This window comes from Centruroides sculpturatus, unplaced genomic scaffold, assembly GCF_000671375.1.
Source record: "Centruroides sculpturatus isolate CEXI.00-Female unplaced genomic scaffold, Cexi_2.0 scaffold355, whole genome shotgun sequence".
NCBI lineage: Eukaryota > Metazoa > Arthropoda > Arachnida > Scorpiones > Buthidae > Centruroides > Centruroides sculpturatus.
In genome coordinates this window covers 451172-469347 of record NW_019384632.1, presented here as the reverse complement: position 1 = coordinate 469347, position 18176 = coordinate 451172, and the positions used below count along the sequence as shown (strand labels likewise).

General features: G+C 28.5%; 1 protein-coding gene across 1 annotated transcript in view; it reads right to left on the bottom strand.

Annotated features, from left to right (window-relative positions):
• Positions 1 to 18176, bottom strand: part of LOC111625788 (lateral signaling target protein 2 homolog) — an 88709-nt gene that overhangs the window by 18130 nt on the left and 52403 nt on the right. Inside the window, exons 10-11 of the mRNA XM_023369006.1 lie at positions 13902 to 14041; positions 7514 to 8252 (exon numbers count right to left, since the gene is read on the bottom strand). Coding sequence (XP_023224774.1) covers positions 7514 to 8252; positions 13902 to 14041 — 879 coding nt within the window. The remainder of the gene's footprint in view (positions 1 to 7513; positions 8253 to 13901; positions 14042 to 18176) is intronic.

The window sequence follows — 18176 nt, the reverse complement described above, 5'->3', positions numbered from 1 at the left end:
AATTCAAGCATCATTCGTAAACGTCACAGTATTATCGCTGAGATGGAAACAATGTTAAAATTATGGCGTAATAATCAAGTAAATGTGAAAAATTGTAAAATAATATAGGCCTAATTTGTTATACATATGTATTATCTAAGATTTTATTAAACATTTTTTTTCTAAATTATTGTTTTCTTTAGTCTCCGGCCCCAATTAAAAATTATTTGTATGTATTTATATGCGAAATTATACCCCGACTTACGCAGTTACAATTCGGTCCCACCTATCGCATAAATATAAAGTTCATACAATGTTAATAAGCTTAAATTTCTATTCAAAAATGTTCTTATGAAAGACTTAAAAATAGACACTCCATTAAATTTTAAATCATTTCCAATGTTAAACTGAGTACCTATTTAGTACCAATCTGCACATGCTCATTTCATAATTGCACTTGCTTCATGCCAGAATCATACTAAGTTTTATAATTGTTTTTGTTTCAGTTTTACTGAAACAAAAACAATTATAAAAGTCAAAAATATAATTTTTATTCTATTTACATTTCCAGAGATAAGATATTCTATAAAAGTGAAAGATTATTAAAAATATAAGCCTTAATAGCAATTAGTAATAGTAACCATATCAAACTCAATAAAATTTCAGATAAAAGGCAAAAATTTAAGTAAAAAAACTCATTTAATAAAAGTTAAAAAAATATTTCAATGTTAATGACTAAAGTAATTCAATGATGAAATAATTTTGTTACTTTTCAACTTCAATCTCTTTTAAAAAAATTTATAAAAGGCATAGATCAAAACTGGTTACCTTTAAAATTCAATTAAAACATAACTAAATCATAATATTATAAAGGGATAAAGACCACTTTAAAAAATTCACCTTTTGACTTTGATACCGAAGATCTAGAAGATATTTTGGCACAGAAATTATTAGAATCATCAGGCTGAGATATATTTTCTTTGTTTTCATGAGATAAAATTATTGGTTTAGGTCTATATGGTAGTTCCAACGTACTAAAGATACATAATTTTATAATTTCAATAATAATATATTTAAAAATAAAAATTAAAAAATATTTATAATTCATATAATGATACAGTAAAACCTCATTGCATCATTCCTGTTACAGTGACACCTTGCACTTCAAATTTAATTCATTCCAAGAGAATATTCAAATTCTGAATCACTCAAAGTCCAAATCGATTTTTTCCAATAGAAATAATTTAAAGTTTATTAATCCATTCTCAGATACTAACAATGCACATTTTGATGAATTTAAAACAGCAAGCAAATATAATTTAAGGTAAAATTAAGAAATTAAAACATGAAAAAATAAATAAAATACATAAATATTGTATAATAAAGTGAAAATTGCATTTACTAATTGCACACCATTGACTTTGACATCTTAAACATGGCTGTCAGATAAGCTACACATGTACCACTTTCATTCTTTGCAATAAGTTCCTTTTTCATCTCAATTGTTGATATTACAACCTTCCTCTTACTCTTCATTGCTTCCACACTTCTCCAATGCCATGGTTAATATGTAAAGGTTATACTGAGTTGAAAAAAAAGTTGTTACATTGAGTTAAAGAAAAGTTGTGCATTTTTAATAGCTATCCTTACTATAAATGTGTGATTTAATTACAACAGTTGTGGAATTTAACACACTGCTATTGTAAGATTGTATTCTCTTAGAAGCTATTTTAAATTTTTTACTTTAGATTTTGTTTGAATAAAATCAAGTTGAAATGTCTTCAGATAAAAAGCATATCAGATATATTATGCTTTATGAGTTTCAGAAAAGATATAAAGTTATATAAACAGTAAAAAAAAAAAAATTGTAATGTGTTTGGGCAACATTCTCTTAAACTTCAAATATATCAAATGTGGTTTAAAAAGTTCCATTCATGTAATTTTGAACTAATGGATACAAAACATATGGGGTGTCCAAAAGCTGTTGATGAAAAAAATTACAGGAAAAAATTGTTAATAATTGATGAATAAGACACAATATATACAATCAAATACACCAAAAACAAAGCAAGAAAAGCACTAAAAATAAATGAGCATAGAACGAGAGAATTTTGGCACACAACAGATTGCATTTATCCTCTGAGTATAATTTTTCACCATGTGCACAGTTCAAACTTTGGAGCATCATTCAAAACTGAGGCAAATTTTTATCAAATTTAGCATTTGAACTCTGAAGTGTTCAAAGTTACATTCATTTGAATTACAGAGTGCAACTGTACTTTCATCTTTCCACAAGTATTTCTGATTTATTTGTCCAAAACTAGACCCATATAAATAAAATTATTTTTCCCCTACCTACATCATTCCTTGAACTATTGTTTTATTGCACCCATCATTGAAAAAATCATGGTCTTCATCAAAATTTTCCCATAAATTGACAGCTTTTTAAAATTTGAAACAATGATTTAATATCACAGGGAAATGAATGTGACAATCTTGAATAAGTTCAAAAAATTGACACTGCCCATATATGCCTTGCTTTCTTAGTGTCACCTGCATTGATTACTGCATTTAAAAAAAAAAAAAAAAAAAATCAAGCTGCTAAGATCAAGTAACCAAAAAGTAATATTTTCATCAAGCTTGGAGCCATCCTCAGCTCACAAATAAAGCCTTTTAAAAATTTATTCATTAAACAAAATGAGCAATTATTTATATTGTTATATTTAGAAAAACCCCAAAATATTGATACCAACACATCATCAAATCAAAACTTCTTATCTCCAATAATGAGTCCAATTGACTTTACAACACATTTTTGCAGTAATGTGTTGTAAAGTCAATTTCTGTATATTGCCAAAACCTTGTAAGTGGTGTGTACCTTTTAAGCACTCTCCCTAACATTGTTTTGACAATGTCAAAAACTAACAACCTTGTACTCAAAATTTGCCTCCCTTAAAAACAACATTTTTTAAGCTCTCCTGTAAAATTTTAGAAAATGAAGACATGAGGGTTTTGATCCCAAATGATGATATTTAAAAATGCAATTTATAAATTTTACTAAACATACATTAATTATTTAAAAAGCTGGAAGAGCTCTACAAGTTCCAATCTTCTAGAAAACTGGAAAGATAATTAAAAAGAAACACACTAACCTTAAGTTATTTCCCAGCACTTCTTAGGAATAGACAAAAAGCATTTGTTTTATCTTAATTTTCTCACATTTGTTAGTTTTTCCTTCCTGCTGGGAAATAACATAAGATTAGTATGTTTCTTTCCTTTTTCTTTTTCAGGATAGATCTTTCATGGAAATGGAAATATTTGAATGAATCCTACTATAAGAAACCCCTCTGTGGGCAAAGATCAAAGAAAGTGTTTTATCCATTTCCAACCACTGGAATTTAAATATAAATGAAGGTAAACTGTTTGATGAAGTTGTGTGTATTAAAAGTTATGTCACCAGTGAAAAAATGAGGACAAAATGATGAATCCTGCCACATAGTTGGGATTGAAATTTATAAATATATCACAAATCTTTTAAAACTATTTTAAAAATCATTGAATTTTGCTTATGCCATCATGGATCTAATGCCTATAATACTGCACAAGCATTTTCATTAATGAACAATATGTGCACCAGTGAAAAATATCCAATTACAAATCAAAACAATGGAAACATGCATTTATACTAAAAGCAACTTTGACATTTATTAATTAAATTGCCTCAATGTCCTTTTTTCTTATTAATATGTAAATTTTCGACTATAAATTTGTATCTTCTATTATCAGGACTTATTATACTGGTTTTACAGATAATATTACAAAGATTAACAGAAAACAATTTTTATTTTATTTCATATACAGGTATATGAAATAAAATAACACATAACAAAAAATACGAAATGTGTTTTATATGAAATAAAACAAACGTTTTATTTCATATAAAAATTTTTTTTTACGTTTAGTCTTCATTAAGTACTTAAGTGTATTAAATTAATAATCTTTCAGACATTGTTATAAATATTTTTATATATTTCGATTTTTTTAACCAAATGTTCAAACTGTTTTAAATTCGAATTTGTTATTGCATATTGGTTGGATTATAGAACGATTGTAAAACATTCCAGAAAATTGATCAAATTGAAAACAGTTTGTTTAATTCTCAGCGGTAGATGTTATATAACAATTACTATGGTTGTTGAAATACTGAATATAAAAATGGTTTGCTTGCAAAATCCGTGTGGGTGAAGTCACGGGTAACAGCTAGTAGAATATACAGTGGGTGATTGGTTAACAAACAAATCAGATAACAAACACTTTTGCGAAAGATTTTTTTATGTTCGAACACCTCACAGAACAAACACAAGAAGAAGCAACATAAAATAATGAATACCGATTAGTCTTCCCCCTTGTCTTCAGACAACAATTCAAAACTTTTCAGAGTGAGGGAGACATCGACATTGACACTCAACCTGGTATATACTTATCGGAAAGTATTCCTCCAAACTTCGAAACTCTCCCTTGTAATTTCAGTCTTTTATTTTTCTGACAGAAACCATTTTTTTGTAGTATTCGCAAGACTCTCAGGTGGGCACTTGTTAAGTTTTGTCTCAGTTTTTATTTTCGAGAGGTGAGAGTATAATAGCAAAGGTAGAGAGTGGGCAGATGTCTGATGTCGCTGTGCAGTATGGGTTGAACAGATCTACAGTAGGTCGCAGTTCAATCTTATCTAAGAAACATACTGTATTATCAAGAAGATTCAAGCAGCTTAAGGAGTAACAAAAATCACATCTGAGAAATAAAGAACATTGAAGTGCTCATAATGGAACCTGAAATGGATCTGACGACAGAAGAACGCCAAGAATGCTTGAATGAAGACCACCAAGAAACTTGGCGAGATATGTTTTCTTCTGAAAAAAGAGGACCAATGTCGACATCTGCTACTAAAGATCTTTTGAAGAAGTGGAATGATGTCAGAATGACGGTCTTAGAATGGCATCCAAACCAGGTTGAGGTTTATAGGCATAGGAATCTCTACAATTACAATGCTATTAATTACTTCTGAGAAATCTTGAAGAAGAGAGAAAAGCAATTGACATTAGACAGATTCTTTAACCCCCACAAATGGAAAAAGCAGGACTAATAAAAATGCAAGACTGTGTATATATGTATTTTTATTATTACATATAAATAAACGTAGTAAGTATATATTTTTTTTATTTTTTGAAAGTGTATATTTTTTTATTTTTTGGGATCTCCAGAACAAATTAATCAAATTTCCATAAAAACCTATGGTATATTGATAATTGGTTAACGAACAATTCAAATAGCGAACAAAGTCTTGGAACGAATTATGTTTGTTAACCCATCACCCACTGTATATTGAAAACAAGCTGTATTAAGCATTTATATTAAGCAGGACTATTTATAACATTTTATCACTTAGATTAAAAAAAAAAAACAATAATATATTCTTTATGAATAAGAAACTAGAATGATGACATATCTAAAAACAGGTATTAACATTTGTTACACTTTGGAGACATAAAAGTCTTGCAGTAGAGATTGCAACATAAAAGTCGTTATCTAGAGAGACTCTCATCCACCTCAATATGCAAAATTCATGCAAATGGGAATACACTTTTAATTTTAGCTTTCTTTCTATTTTTTGTGAAGTTTTTAAAAGTCATTGAAATCTGTTATTCATTTTTATAAAATGAATAACAGATTTCAATGACTTTTGACTAAATAACAGAATTCAATGACCAGTCATCTGAATTGAAATTAACATTATTATAATAGATTGAATCCGGATGATGAGAAATTTTATAAAAAAACAAATTGGATTTAATTTGAAAAAATAATATATGAATTGATGAAGTGCAACTGATAGTAATAATATAAAAAAACTAGCAAATCAAAGAGAAATTTCATTTTTTCTCTATTTTTACACAGGAGGGGAAAAACCCTCTTTATGATGCTTACAGCTAATTAGAGATGTTTCTATAATTCAAGCACAAACAAGTAAAATGGAGAAGCCATTTTTGGGATGAGACTATGTCACTGAGAGCATGAGCAAATGCATGCGCAAATCTGTTTGTGGAAACAATCTCAGCATTTTGTATTTTATTTTGACCCAGTTCTTAGTCCCCTGACTACCTACAAGTCTGGATTATTTTATGTGCACATGATTTGGGCACCAAATACTGTGTGTCAAATTGCAACTCCTGACATATACTCCTTCATACCTCTAAGGTGTGCAGCCATTGAAAACAGCACAATTTTAAAGACAAGATATAGTCTTGTCAATTACAAAATACTGTTCCTCCATCATATTGGCAAGATATTATCATCATCATCTTTTAAATATCAGCGCTCACATTTCTGAAAGATAAAAATAAGCAAAAGTAAAAAGGAAAAATTTTCTTTGATATATAAAAAACAGCAGCAATTACTTTTCACAAAAGCATATAGACATGTTTCTTTCTTATACAATAAAAATGTTTTATTTTTTTGTTTGGTCTTTTTGATGATATATTGACCATATAAAAAACACTTATGGACTTGTTTCAGTGTTTCAGTATAACTTGCCATTAGCAACTTGTTGGGGTTGACTTCACCATTACCACTACTCTTCCCTTCCAGTTCATTGCATTTAAGATGCATGCAAACTAATTGTATGCAGTCCAAATTATCACTTGCTACAAAACATCAACTACTGTTACCAGTACCAATGCATTCTAATATTTGTGCATGGGGTGTTGCTCTTTCTTAAAAACTAAGTCCAGAATTAACATTCTTCAGGACTAAAAATTCACCAATAGATATGAAAAAAATAATAAATTGAGAAATGATTGACATAGGTTTAATTTTCATAGTTTAAATAAGATTTATTCAAAGACCCCTAGAAATTGAATGATGTTTTGTGAAAAGTTATATATCCAGGAAAGATAGTGTGAGATTTTACTGTACTATAGTTTCCTACATATAATCCACAAAAATTGCTAGAACACATTCTATACCTACTTCCAAATTGACTTTAAAATACAAATAATCCATGGGTTATATGCAAGAAATGATATCTTTACGATTTCGAAAATATTAAATTTTAGTTGTTTACAGAAATTCTTGAAAATCAAAATTATTGCACTAAATTACTTCACTTTTTCTGAACAAATTCTCAGAACTTAAAATGTAATGCTATCATTTCAGTGATACTAAAATAACAAAGTGTGTCTGTAGGTTTCTATAACAATGGCAATATTCATCATCTCTCTTTATGTTACTGAAAAATTTTCACTTGCAATTTATCTGCACCAAAATATTAGTAAAATCAATGCTAATATTTGACAGATATTTATGGTTAACTATCACTGAGATAATGAAATTATGAATATTTAATTGCAATATCTTCTGAGGTTTTAAAGCACTTTTCTTAGGAACCTTGAAGGTTTGTTTAAAATTACTGAATATAGATGCACTAGAACTCTGTTTTATGATATAAAACATATTAAAAATTAAAATTTAAACTACTTACATTGTAATTTTCATATTCATTTTTCCTTGATTGAGCATTTGTATCAAAGTAAGGTGGAACATCCTTGGATAATGATGATGCATATAAATTATTGAGCTGATCATCTCTCTCACAATATTGAACATCTGAAGACGACCATGTAATGTTTTCATTTACTTCAGGAATATGATTTGTCTCATTGCAAAATTGATCATTTGAATTGGAATCAGTACAAGTAGTAGAAAAACTATTTTCAAGTTTTGACAAAGTGTCAGTCTTGTTATTGCAATAATTCTCACTATATATACATTGAGCAGTATTACTGGTTTCAGTAAACGTCACATGAGAATAATTTGGAATATCTGAATTAACAAAGTTTTGTTCATTATCTGAGCAACCAAAAGTTATTGTTGAATGCAAATCACTATTATAATTATCCAATGTTGAATTATTTGTTGAAAAACAGTTTTTGTCTCTTGTATTTTCTTCTTCGGTCTGCCAAGTTTTAGTAGTATTGCTGGAATCAACTAAATTCTGATTGTTTTGTGCGGTATTTACATGACAACCATAAAAATCCAAAATAAACTGTTGACAATTTTGATGATTTTGAAGAAAGAGATTTACATAATTTTGAAATTTATTACCAGGATAATCACTTGCAATTGCACATTCAGTTTTAACAGTATGAAAATCATCTGTGCTACATAATGTTCTTTCCAAAATGCTAAGTTCTTCAGGTGAAAGTGTCCAAAGCAATTCTCTGAAAAAAAAATTTAAATATTAAAATTACAAATACCGAAAGAAGGAAACGGCTTGGAAACAATAGAGAGAAGGAAACAATTTGGAAGAACAGAGGGAATGAAACGGGATAAACTTTGAAAAAACAAAGATCTAGATTAATACATAGGGNCATTATGGATAAGAGCCCAAACGGTTAGGAGTTGAAAGTTGGTACACAGTTAGGGTACGTTACGAGAACGCACACTAAGAAGGGATTTTTCGAAATTCCTTCCCACAGGGGAGAGGGACAGGATTAAGGCTTTACACTTCCATCAACAATGGAAGTTTTAAGTAACAATGGAAGTGTTATGTAACAATGGAATTGTTAAGAGAAAGCAACATGCAAGACGCAGATGCAGTTTTTTTCGTTTTTGCGGGAAATTGAACGTATTTTTAGAACCATCTAAAAATTCTCTAATTAGTCTGGAAGTAAGGGGACCCAATTCTTGCATTTTGTGACTGTAACGTAATAATCTTAATCTTAGTTATCGTTACTTTTGCCTGCTACTTCAGATATAAAACAATACTGAACTAACTAATAACTTAAAATTTCTGAATAATTGAGGTTAATAAATAATGGTAGAGTTCTTATAGATAATATAACAAATATATTTGTTTAATGTAAAAAAAAAAAATATTACATCTTTAGTATTAAATAACCTAAGTCAGAAATTATTTGAAATTATTGATCTTTACTCAAATTTAAAAACATAAAAAAAAAATTGATATACGGTAAAAACTGCTTAGGCGAACACCTGCATTCGCAGGCACCTGTCAAAATGGACAAAAATTTCTGGCATGGAATAGTTTATATATAGTCTTCATATAAGTTACCTGTATTAAACAACCATCTGTATAACGCAACCACAGGCATCGATTTTTGGTCGGAAACAACATACAATAACTAATAAGCAACCACTTCTGCGAATATATCTGGTCTAAACTACTGTTCGAACCATATCAACAATGTTTCCTCCTCCTAATATAATGAATTAGTCTAAACTCTTGTTCGAACCCATCACAGGCACTTCTCCTACTCTTGAAATTAGGTGCAGGTGTTAATGAATTAGTCCAGATACAAAGGAAATTCATTTCAGTTTGTTTGAAAATATCCAAGAAATGAAAGAAATACAAAGTGCTGTTGTTAGAAGTTCAAGACACAATAAATGCATTAACACAAAAATCAGTTTTACAGGCAACCTTCCTTTTTCAATTCTACGATTGTCATTGATGTAATGAAATCATATTACAAAAAAAAATAATAAAATTGTTTTATTATTAATTAATAATTTTTCTTATTGTACTTAGGAAAATATTAAATATTTTTTAAAAAAATACAGTATTTTTAAAGATAAAATAAGATTAAACTAATGAAAACCAAAACTGAAGTGGTAGAGAAATATATGACGCACTTCTATATCAATGACATACTGTAATACACATAACTAAAGAGTGAATGAAGAGAACCAAGTTGAATTAATTATGTTGGAAAAAAGTAGTGTGCATTATAATCAAGAAAATGCAAATATTGTATTAATTTTTAAAACATTGGTATTAAATCTGTCTTATAAAATCACAATGACTCCTGTTAATCGAGTCATCTGATGAGAATAAAATATCAATATCGCTCTATTGTTGAAAAGATTTGCTTATTTTTGCTCAAGGTTTTTGCTTAGTAGAAATGGCTAAAAAGTACGCAAAATACATGTGGAAATACAATATTACAGCACCATCTGTCTAAAATACGACTTTTTGAAAGGAACCACATATGGTCTCCGTAGACAGGTTTTACTGTATTCTATCTAGTGCATCTTTTCAAACAAAAAACATTTTCAGATTCATATCCATCTTCAAGAATTAATAAAAACAAACAGTTACTCAGACACTCATGAAACCTTTAAAAGCAACAAAAACAATTTAATTATAAAAGTCTTTGGTCATTCTTAAAGACCATCCTCAGATAAAAAACAAAATCAAACTTAGCAAAAATAGAATATAACGAATCATTTTCTGAACATGAAATGCCTGTTGGTTTAAATTAAAATAATAGAATAAAATAAAACTACAAATAAATATGTAGATAAATAATGAAAAAAACCATTAAATACATGGATTAACAATGAAAAATAAACAACAACAAATAAAAATACAATATATATAATAAGACAAATATATATAAAAATAAGTAAATATTTATTGCATGTTACACACATCCTTCAATACATTGGGATCACTTTAAGATCTTTGGATGCTAGACCAAAGGAGCATAAGGTATAACATCCAGAAGTCTGTATTAGTCACGGCCCTTGCTGCCTATGCTCTTTCTGATTCAGTTGATGTTTGCTGGCAACATGCTAAAATTATCAAAAGTATTAGAAATGGACATCATATGTGTTATGCAGAAGCTCTATACATTTACAAATATGTGTGACAGGGTTGTTTCAACAATTAAAAGATATCAACATTCTCTGTGGAATGGAAAGCCTGCATTGAGTTGGACATGGCATAACCAGAAGCAACTTTTCCATATGTCTATCTTATATAATATTTACATACTATGTATTTATTTTATTCTATTATTTTAAATCAACTGGCATTCTATGTTTGGAAAATTATCCATTATACTACTCTGTTTTCACTAAGTTCGATTTTGTATTCCACCTGAAGATAGTCTTTAAAAATGAATAAAAATTACCAAAAATGTTTGTAATTAAATTGTTTTGCCATTTTTAAAGGTTTCATGAATGTCGGAATTTCCACATTCCCAGTTTCTATTTTTAAATAGAGTTACTATAGCAACATAATGACAAGGATAAATATATTGCCATGGAAACATTTCCTTGTTATTACATTGTTCTAATCATATTCGTTTCTCTTAATTTCTTGAAAATGAGCATGAGTCTAAAAAACAGTCACATTTCTATTTCATTCCAATCTACTACAAATATAGAATATTAAAAACTTTTTCCATATTTTTTTAGAACATTGATGTTTATTATATTAAAATAAATTAAATCTCCTTAATAAAATATTATAACTATTATACTGTAAATTTTCTATTTGTAGAAACAATATTCTCAAAAATTACTGCATACTCTGAAACCAAATGTGGTTCTGAGAATTATCTATGGCTCATGACATTCAATTTCCAAAAATATAGATGATCTTGTTAATAAGATAGGTCAGCAGCCAGTTCACACAGTTCTTACTATAAGATGTCAATACAGTGTATGTCAAAGATAAAAATAGTACAGAATAATATTTCATTACTGATGGCTAGCTACTTTTGTACCACAGGAACAATTTTTGTAATTATGTTGAAAAGTGCTAGGATCAACAGTGAAGCTTCTTTTCACTGTACACAATTATCAGTTTGAAAACTGCATAGATATTTTAAAAATTTATGGTCAATAAATATGTAGACTTTGATATACTAAAGAGGAAGTAATTGTGATGGAAAAATGAAAAAAAATTAAATGAAAAGTACATCTTGACAATATGGATGAAATTGCTGAATTAGTTTTAAATCATGTGGAATAAAACTACTTGTATTACAATAACAAAATACAGTAGAACCTTGCTTAATGAGCATAATTCGTTCCAGAATCTTACTTGTAATGTGAAACACTTGTTTAGTGAAACAGTTTTTCCCATATAAATTAATGTACAATACGATAAGGTGTTCCATACCGAAAAAAATACTAAAATATTTTATGTATAGCATTTATTCAAAGACAATTATACAATATACATTGATAAAGAATCATCACACAGCGGAGTAAGATACAATTTACCGTTCATAAACCTTTAACCAGTATGAAATGTAAAAATAACTGTCCAAGCAAACGTTTTCGGATCCCTCCTGGGTCCTTTTTCAAGCTAAAAATTGTTTGTAATGATTATTTAAAACAAAGACCAGCCATTTGGAATGATATTTCAAAATACAAAATTTGAAAATAGAAAGGAATCACGTGCATATTGGTTTCATAAGCTAGTCATTACATAAGGTCCTGTGTCTTAAAAAATGTTTTCCATTTTTTACAAACAAAAGTTGGTGTTAGAGGGATAAGTACTGAAGATAAAAAAGCATTGTTATTCCCCTTTTTTATATTTTATAGTTATCCTGATCCTTTAATGTAGATGAGGTATTCACTCTTCTTTTTGGAATAGGACTTGCCAAGCTAAAGAGAGGGTGATTTCATCCCTGGAATTGATGTGTAATGTTCATGCTCCTTAACAATATACATTGTTAAGAAGCGTGAATCATCATCTTTTCTTCTCACATGGAATGAACCAACCTGAAATGCAAATTCAATTTTTTACTGAAAAAAAAAAAAAAATACAGATAATATATCTGACAAACAAGCCAAAAGTTATGTCATTGGAATCACGCTTGATGTTCCAAATGCCATTGTCAAACTTCAAGCCTTCAAGATGGTGGCACTCAATGTTCAATGTTCATGTTTTAGAGATGAAAACTTTGGCTGCAACCTCTCTATTAGAAATTAATTAATTTGACTAGAGGTAGGTAGTTATGCTGCTATCTCATATTAATTTTAATAATTATAAATAATTAATTTTTAATTTGAACATTTCTAAAATTTAATTTGGAATTGATCATTAAATTTAATACGAGATGACAGCATAACTGCCTACCTCTAGTCAAATTAATTAATTTCTAATATTTAATTATAGCCCAAGAATTTGGTATATCATTTGGTGTGTTTACTACATAATGGGTTATGGTTGTTGAAGTTGTGTCTACATAATACTACATAATATGTGTGAACACAAGTTTGGAAAAGATGCTAAAGATGCTAGTGGAATGAGTGACAAACAGAGACTGATGGAGCATGCACACAATCTGGGACTTCTCCTCTCCTGGTCACTCATTAGCAAAACGTCACTCATTAAGAGTATCATTTTTTTTACAATTTGCTTTGCTCGTTATGTGAATTATTCGTTATGCAAGGTGCTCGTTAAGCGAGGTTCCACTGTACAAAAAACATGTGCAAAAGTAAGTAAAATTATAAAAATAAATTAAAAAAATAATAATAAAAAGAAAATAGTAATGAAAAGATAGAAATTATGACACAGTTGATAATGTTTAATCCTTGTAAATTATGCTACTGTACTGTAATCCTAAAAAATACCATTGTACTTATTTCATTTAAAAGTTCTTCATAGTTTTTCCAAGTGGCATCTTATTCCAAATACAGAAATTGAGAAACAAACTTTTTTATAAAAGTATTCATATCTATGTACATTTGCACCTTTAAAAAATAATGTATTTAAAACTTATTTTTCATTTGCTTATCTGTCGGCTTTTGAAATTTTGAATAAATTATTCTTTTCCTAAAAAGAGTTGTTAAATAGTGATAAACAAATATAGAAATATAAAATTTAAATTAATGCATAAAGATTCAAAAATTAAATTTAAAACAGTAAAAATATTAAATATGCTATAAATAAAGTAGGGATGTGTAAGGATATTAAGAGAAAATTAAACACTAAACAAAATATTATAAAATTTATATTATCCTTGTTTTTAATATAATAAAAAACTAAATCCAGAAACTTTTCCATTACTTAAAAAATATGCTTTCAATTAAAAATAATAATTACTTACTCTCTTTCTAATTTACTTGAAGTATTATTCAGAGAGTCATCAGTCTGTGAAGAAACAGATGCTACTATTGTTTTACTGGAACTTGGATTATTTTCTTGTCTACTGATTTCTTTCTTAAGTTTGCAATTTTTATCATTTAGCTGTAAAAGGTTTTTAAAATTATTATTTGTCACCATGTGTAAGTAATAAACAAAATGCCTTAGAACTTATAAAAGTTTTATTTTTTTCATAAATTAAATAATTACAGAATTTAAACTTCACAATGTACACTGATAAATTTTTGTATAATCAGCTTATATTCTACTAAAAAAAAAAAAAAAAAAATCAAGCTGCTAAGATCAAGTAACCAAAAAGTAATATTTTCATCAAGCTTGGAGCCATCCTCAGCTCACAAATAAAGCCTTTTAAAAATTTATTCATTAAACAAAATGAGCAATTATTTATATTGTTATATTTAGAAAAACCCCAAAATATTGATACCAACACATCATCAAATCAAAACTTCTTATCTCCAATAATGAGTCCAATTGACTTTACAACACATTTTTGCAGTAATGTGTTGTAAAGTCAATTTCTGTATATTGCCAAAACCTTGTAAGTGGTGTGTACCTTTTAAGCACTCTCCCTAACATTGTTTTGACAATGTCAAAAACTAACAACCTTGTACTCAAAATTTGCCTCCCTTAAAAACAACATTTTTTAAGCTCTCCTGTAAAATTTTAGAAAATGAAGACATGAGGGTTTTGATCCCAAATGATGATATTTAAAAATGCAATTTATAAATTTTACTAAACATACATTAATTATTTAAAAAGCTGGAAGAGCTCTACAAGTTCCAATCTTCTAGAAAACTGGAAAGATAATTAAAAAGAAACACACTAACCTTAAGTTATTTCCCAGCACTTCTTAGGAATAGACAAAAAGCATTTGTTTTATCTTAATTTTCTCACATTTGTTAGTTTTTCCTTCCTGCTGGGAAATAACATAAGATTAGTATGTTTCTTTCCTTTTTCTTTTTCAGGATAGATCTTTCATGGAAATGGAAATATTTGAATGAATCCTACTATAAGAAACCCCTCTGTGGGCAAAGATCAAAGAAAGTGTTTTATCCATTTCCAACCACTGGAATTTAAATATAAATGAAGGTAAACTGTTTGATGAAGTTGTGTGTATTAAAAGTTATGTCACCAGTGAAAAAATGAGGACAAAATGATGAATCCTGCCACATAGTTGGGATTGAAATTTATAAATATATCACAAATCTTTTAAAACTATTTTAAAAATCATTGAATTTTGCTTATGCCATCATGGATCTAATGCCTATAATACTGCACAAGCATTTTCATTAATGAACAATATGTGCACCAGTGAAAAATATCCAATTACAAATCAAAACAATGGAAACATGCATTTATACTAAAAGCAACTTTGACATTTATTAATTAAATTGCCTCAATGTCCTTTTTTCTTATTAATATGTAAATTTTCGACTATAAATTTGTATCTTCTATTATCAGGACTTATTATACTGGTTTTACAGATAATATTACAAAGATTAACAGAAAACAATTTTTATTTTATTTCATATACAGGTATATGAAATAAAATAACACATAACAAAAAATACGAAATGTGTTTTATATGAAATAAAACAAACGTTTTATTTCATATAAAAATTTTTTGTTACGTTTAGTCTTCATTAAGTACTTAAGTGTATTAAATTAATAATCTTTCAGACATTGTTATAAATATTTTTATATATTTCGATTTTTTTAACCAAATGTTCAAACTGTTTTAAATTCGAATTTGTTATTGCATATTGGTTGGATTATAGAACGATTGTAAAACATTCCAGAAAATTGATCAAATTGAAAACAGTTTGTTTAATTCTCAGCGGTAGATGTTATATAACAATTACTATGGTTGTTGAAATACTGAATATAAAAATGGTTTGCTTGCAAAATCCGTGTGGGTGAAGTCACGGGTAACAGCTAGTAGAATATACAGTGGGTGATTGGTTAACAAACAAATCAGATAACAAACACTTTTGCGAAAGATTTTTTTATGTTCGAACACCTCACAGAACAAACACAAGAAGAAGCAACATAAAATAATGAATACCGATTAGTCTTCCCCCTTGTCTTCAGACAACAATTCAAAACTTTTCAGAGTGAGGGAGACATCGACATTGACACTCAACCTGGTATATACTTATCGGAAAGTATTCCTCCAAACTTCGAAACTCTCCCTTGTAATTTCAGTCTTTTATTTTTCTGACAGAAACCATTTTTTTGTAGTATTCGCAAGACTCTCAGGTGGGCACTTGTTAAGTTTTGTCTCAGTTTTTATTTTCGAGAGGTGAGAGTATAATAGCAAAGGTAGAGAGTGGGCAGATGTCTGATGTCGCTGTGCAGTATGGGTTGAACAGATCTACAGTAGGTCGCAGTTCAATCTTATCTAAGAAACATACTGTATTATCAAGAAGATTCAAGCAGCTTAAGGAGTAACAAAAATCACATCTGAGAAATAAAGAACATTGAAGTGCTCATAATGGAACCTGAAATGGATCTGACGACAGAAGAACGCCAAGAATGCTTGAATGAAGACCACCAAGAAACTTGGCGAGATATGTTTTCTTCTGAAAAAAGAGGACCAATGTCGACATCTGCTACTAAAGATCTTTTGAAGAAGTGGAATGATGTCAGAATGACGGTCTTAGAATGGCATCCAAACCAGGTTGAGGTTTATAGGCATAGGAATCTCTACAATTACAATGCTATTAATTACTTCTGAGAAATCTTGAAGAAGAGAGAAAAGCAATTGACATTAGACAGATTCTTTAACCCCCACAAATGGAAAAAGCAGGACTAATAAAAATGCAAGACTGTGTATATATGTATTTTTATTATTACATATAAATAAACGTAGTAAGTATATATTTTTTTTATTTTTTGAAAGTGTATATTTTTTTATTTTTTGGGATCTCCAGAACAAATTAATCAAATTTCCATAAAAACCTATGGTATATTGATAATTGGTTAACGAACAATTCAAATAGCGAACAAAGTCTTGGAACGAATTATGTTTGTTAACCCATCACCCACTGTATATTGAAAACAAGCTGTATTAAGCATTTATATTAAGCAGGACTATTTATAACATTTTATCACTTAGATTAAAAAAAAAAAACAATAATATATTCTTTATGAATAAGAAACTAGAATGATGACATATCTAAAAACAGGTATTAACATTTGTTACACTTTGGAGACATAAAAGTCTTGCAGTAGAGATTGCAACATAAAAGTCGTTATCTAGAGAGACTCTCATCCACCTCAATATGCAAAATTCATGCAAATGGGAATACACTTTTAATTTTAGCTTTCTTTCTATTTTTTGTGAAGTTTTTAAAAGTCATTGAAATCTGTTATTCATTTTTATAAAATGAATAACAGATTTCAATGACTTTTGACTAAATAACAGAATTCAATGACCAGTCATCTGAATTGAAATTAACATTATTATAATAGATTGAATCCGGATGATGAGAAATTTTATAAAAAAACAAATTGGATTTAATTTGAAAAAATAATATACGAATTGATGAAGTGCAACTGATAGTAATAATATAAAAAAACTAGCAAATCAAAGAGAAATTTCATTTTTTCTCTATTTTTACACAGGAGGGGAAAAACCCTCTTTATGATGCTTACAGCTAATTAGAGATGTTTCTATAATTCAAGCACAAACAAGTAAAATGGAGAAGCCATTTTTGGGATGAGACTATGTCACTGAGAGCATGAGCAAATGCATGCGCAAATCTGTTTGTGGAAACAATCTCAGCATTTTGTATTTTATTTTGACCCAGTTCTTAGTCCCCTGACTACCTACAAGTCTGGATTATTTTATGTGCACATGATTTGGGCACCAAATACTGTGTGTCAAATTGCAACTCCTGACATATACTCCTTCATACCTCTAAGGTGTGCAGCCATTGAAAACAGCACAATTTTAAAGACAAGATATAGTCTTGTCAATTACAAAATACTGTTCCTCCATCATATTGGCAAGATATTATCATCATCTTTTAAATATCAGCGCTCACATTTCTGAAAGATAAAAATAAGCAAAAGTAAAAAGGAAAAATTTTCTTTGATATATAAAAAACAGCAGCAATTACTTTTCACAAAAGCATATAGACATGTTTCTTTCTTATACAATAAAAATGTTTTATTTTTTTGTTTGGTCTTTTTGATGATATATTGACCATATAAA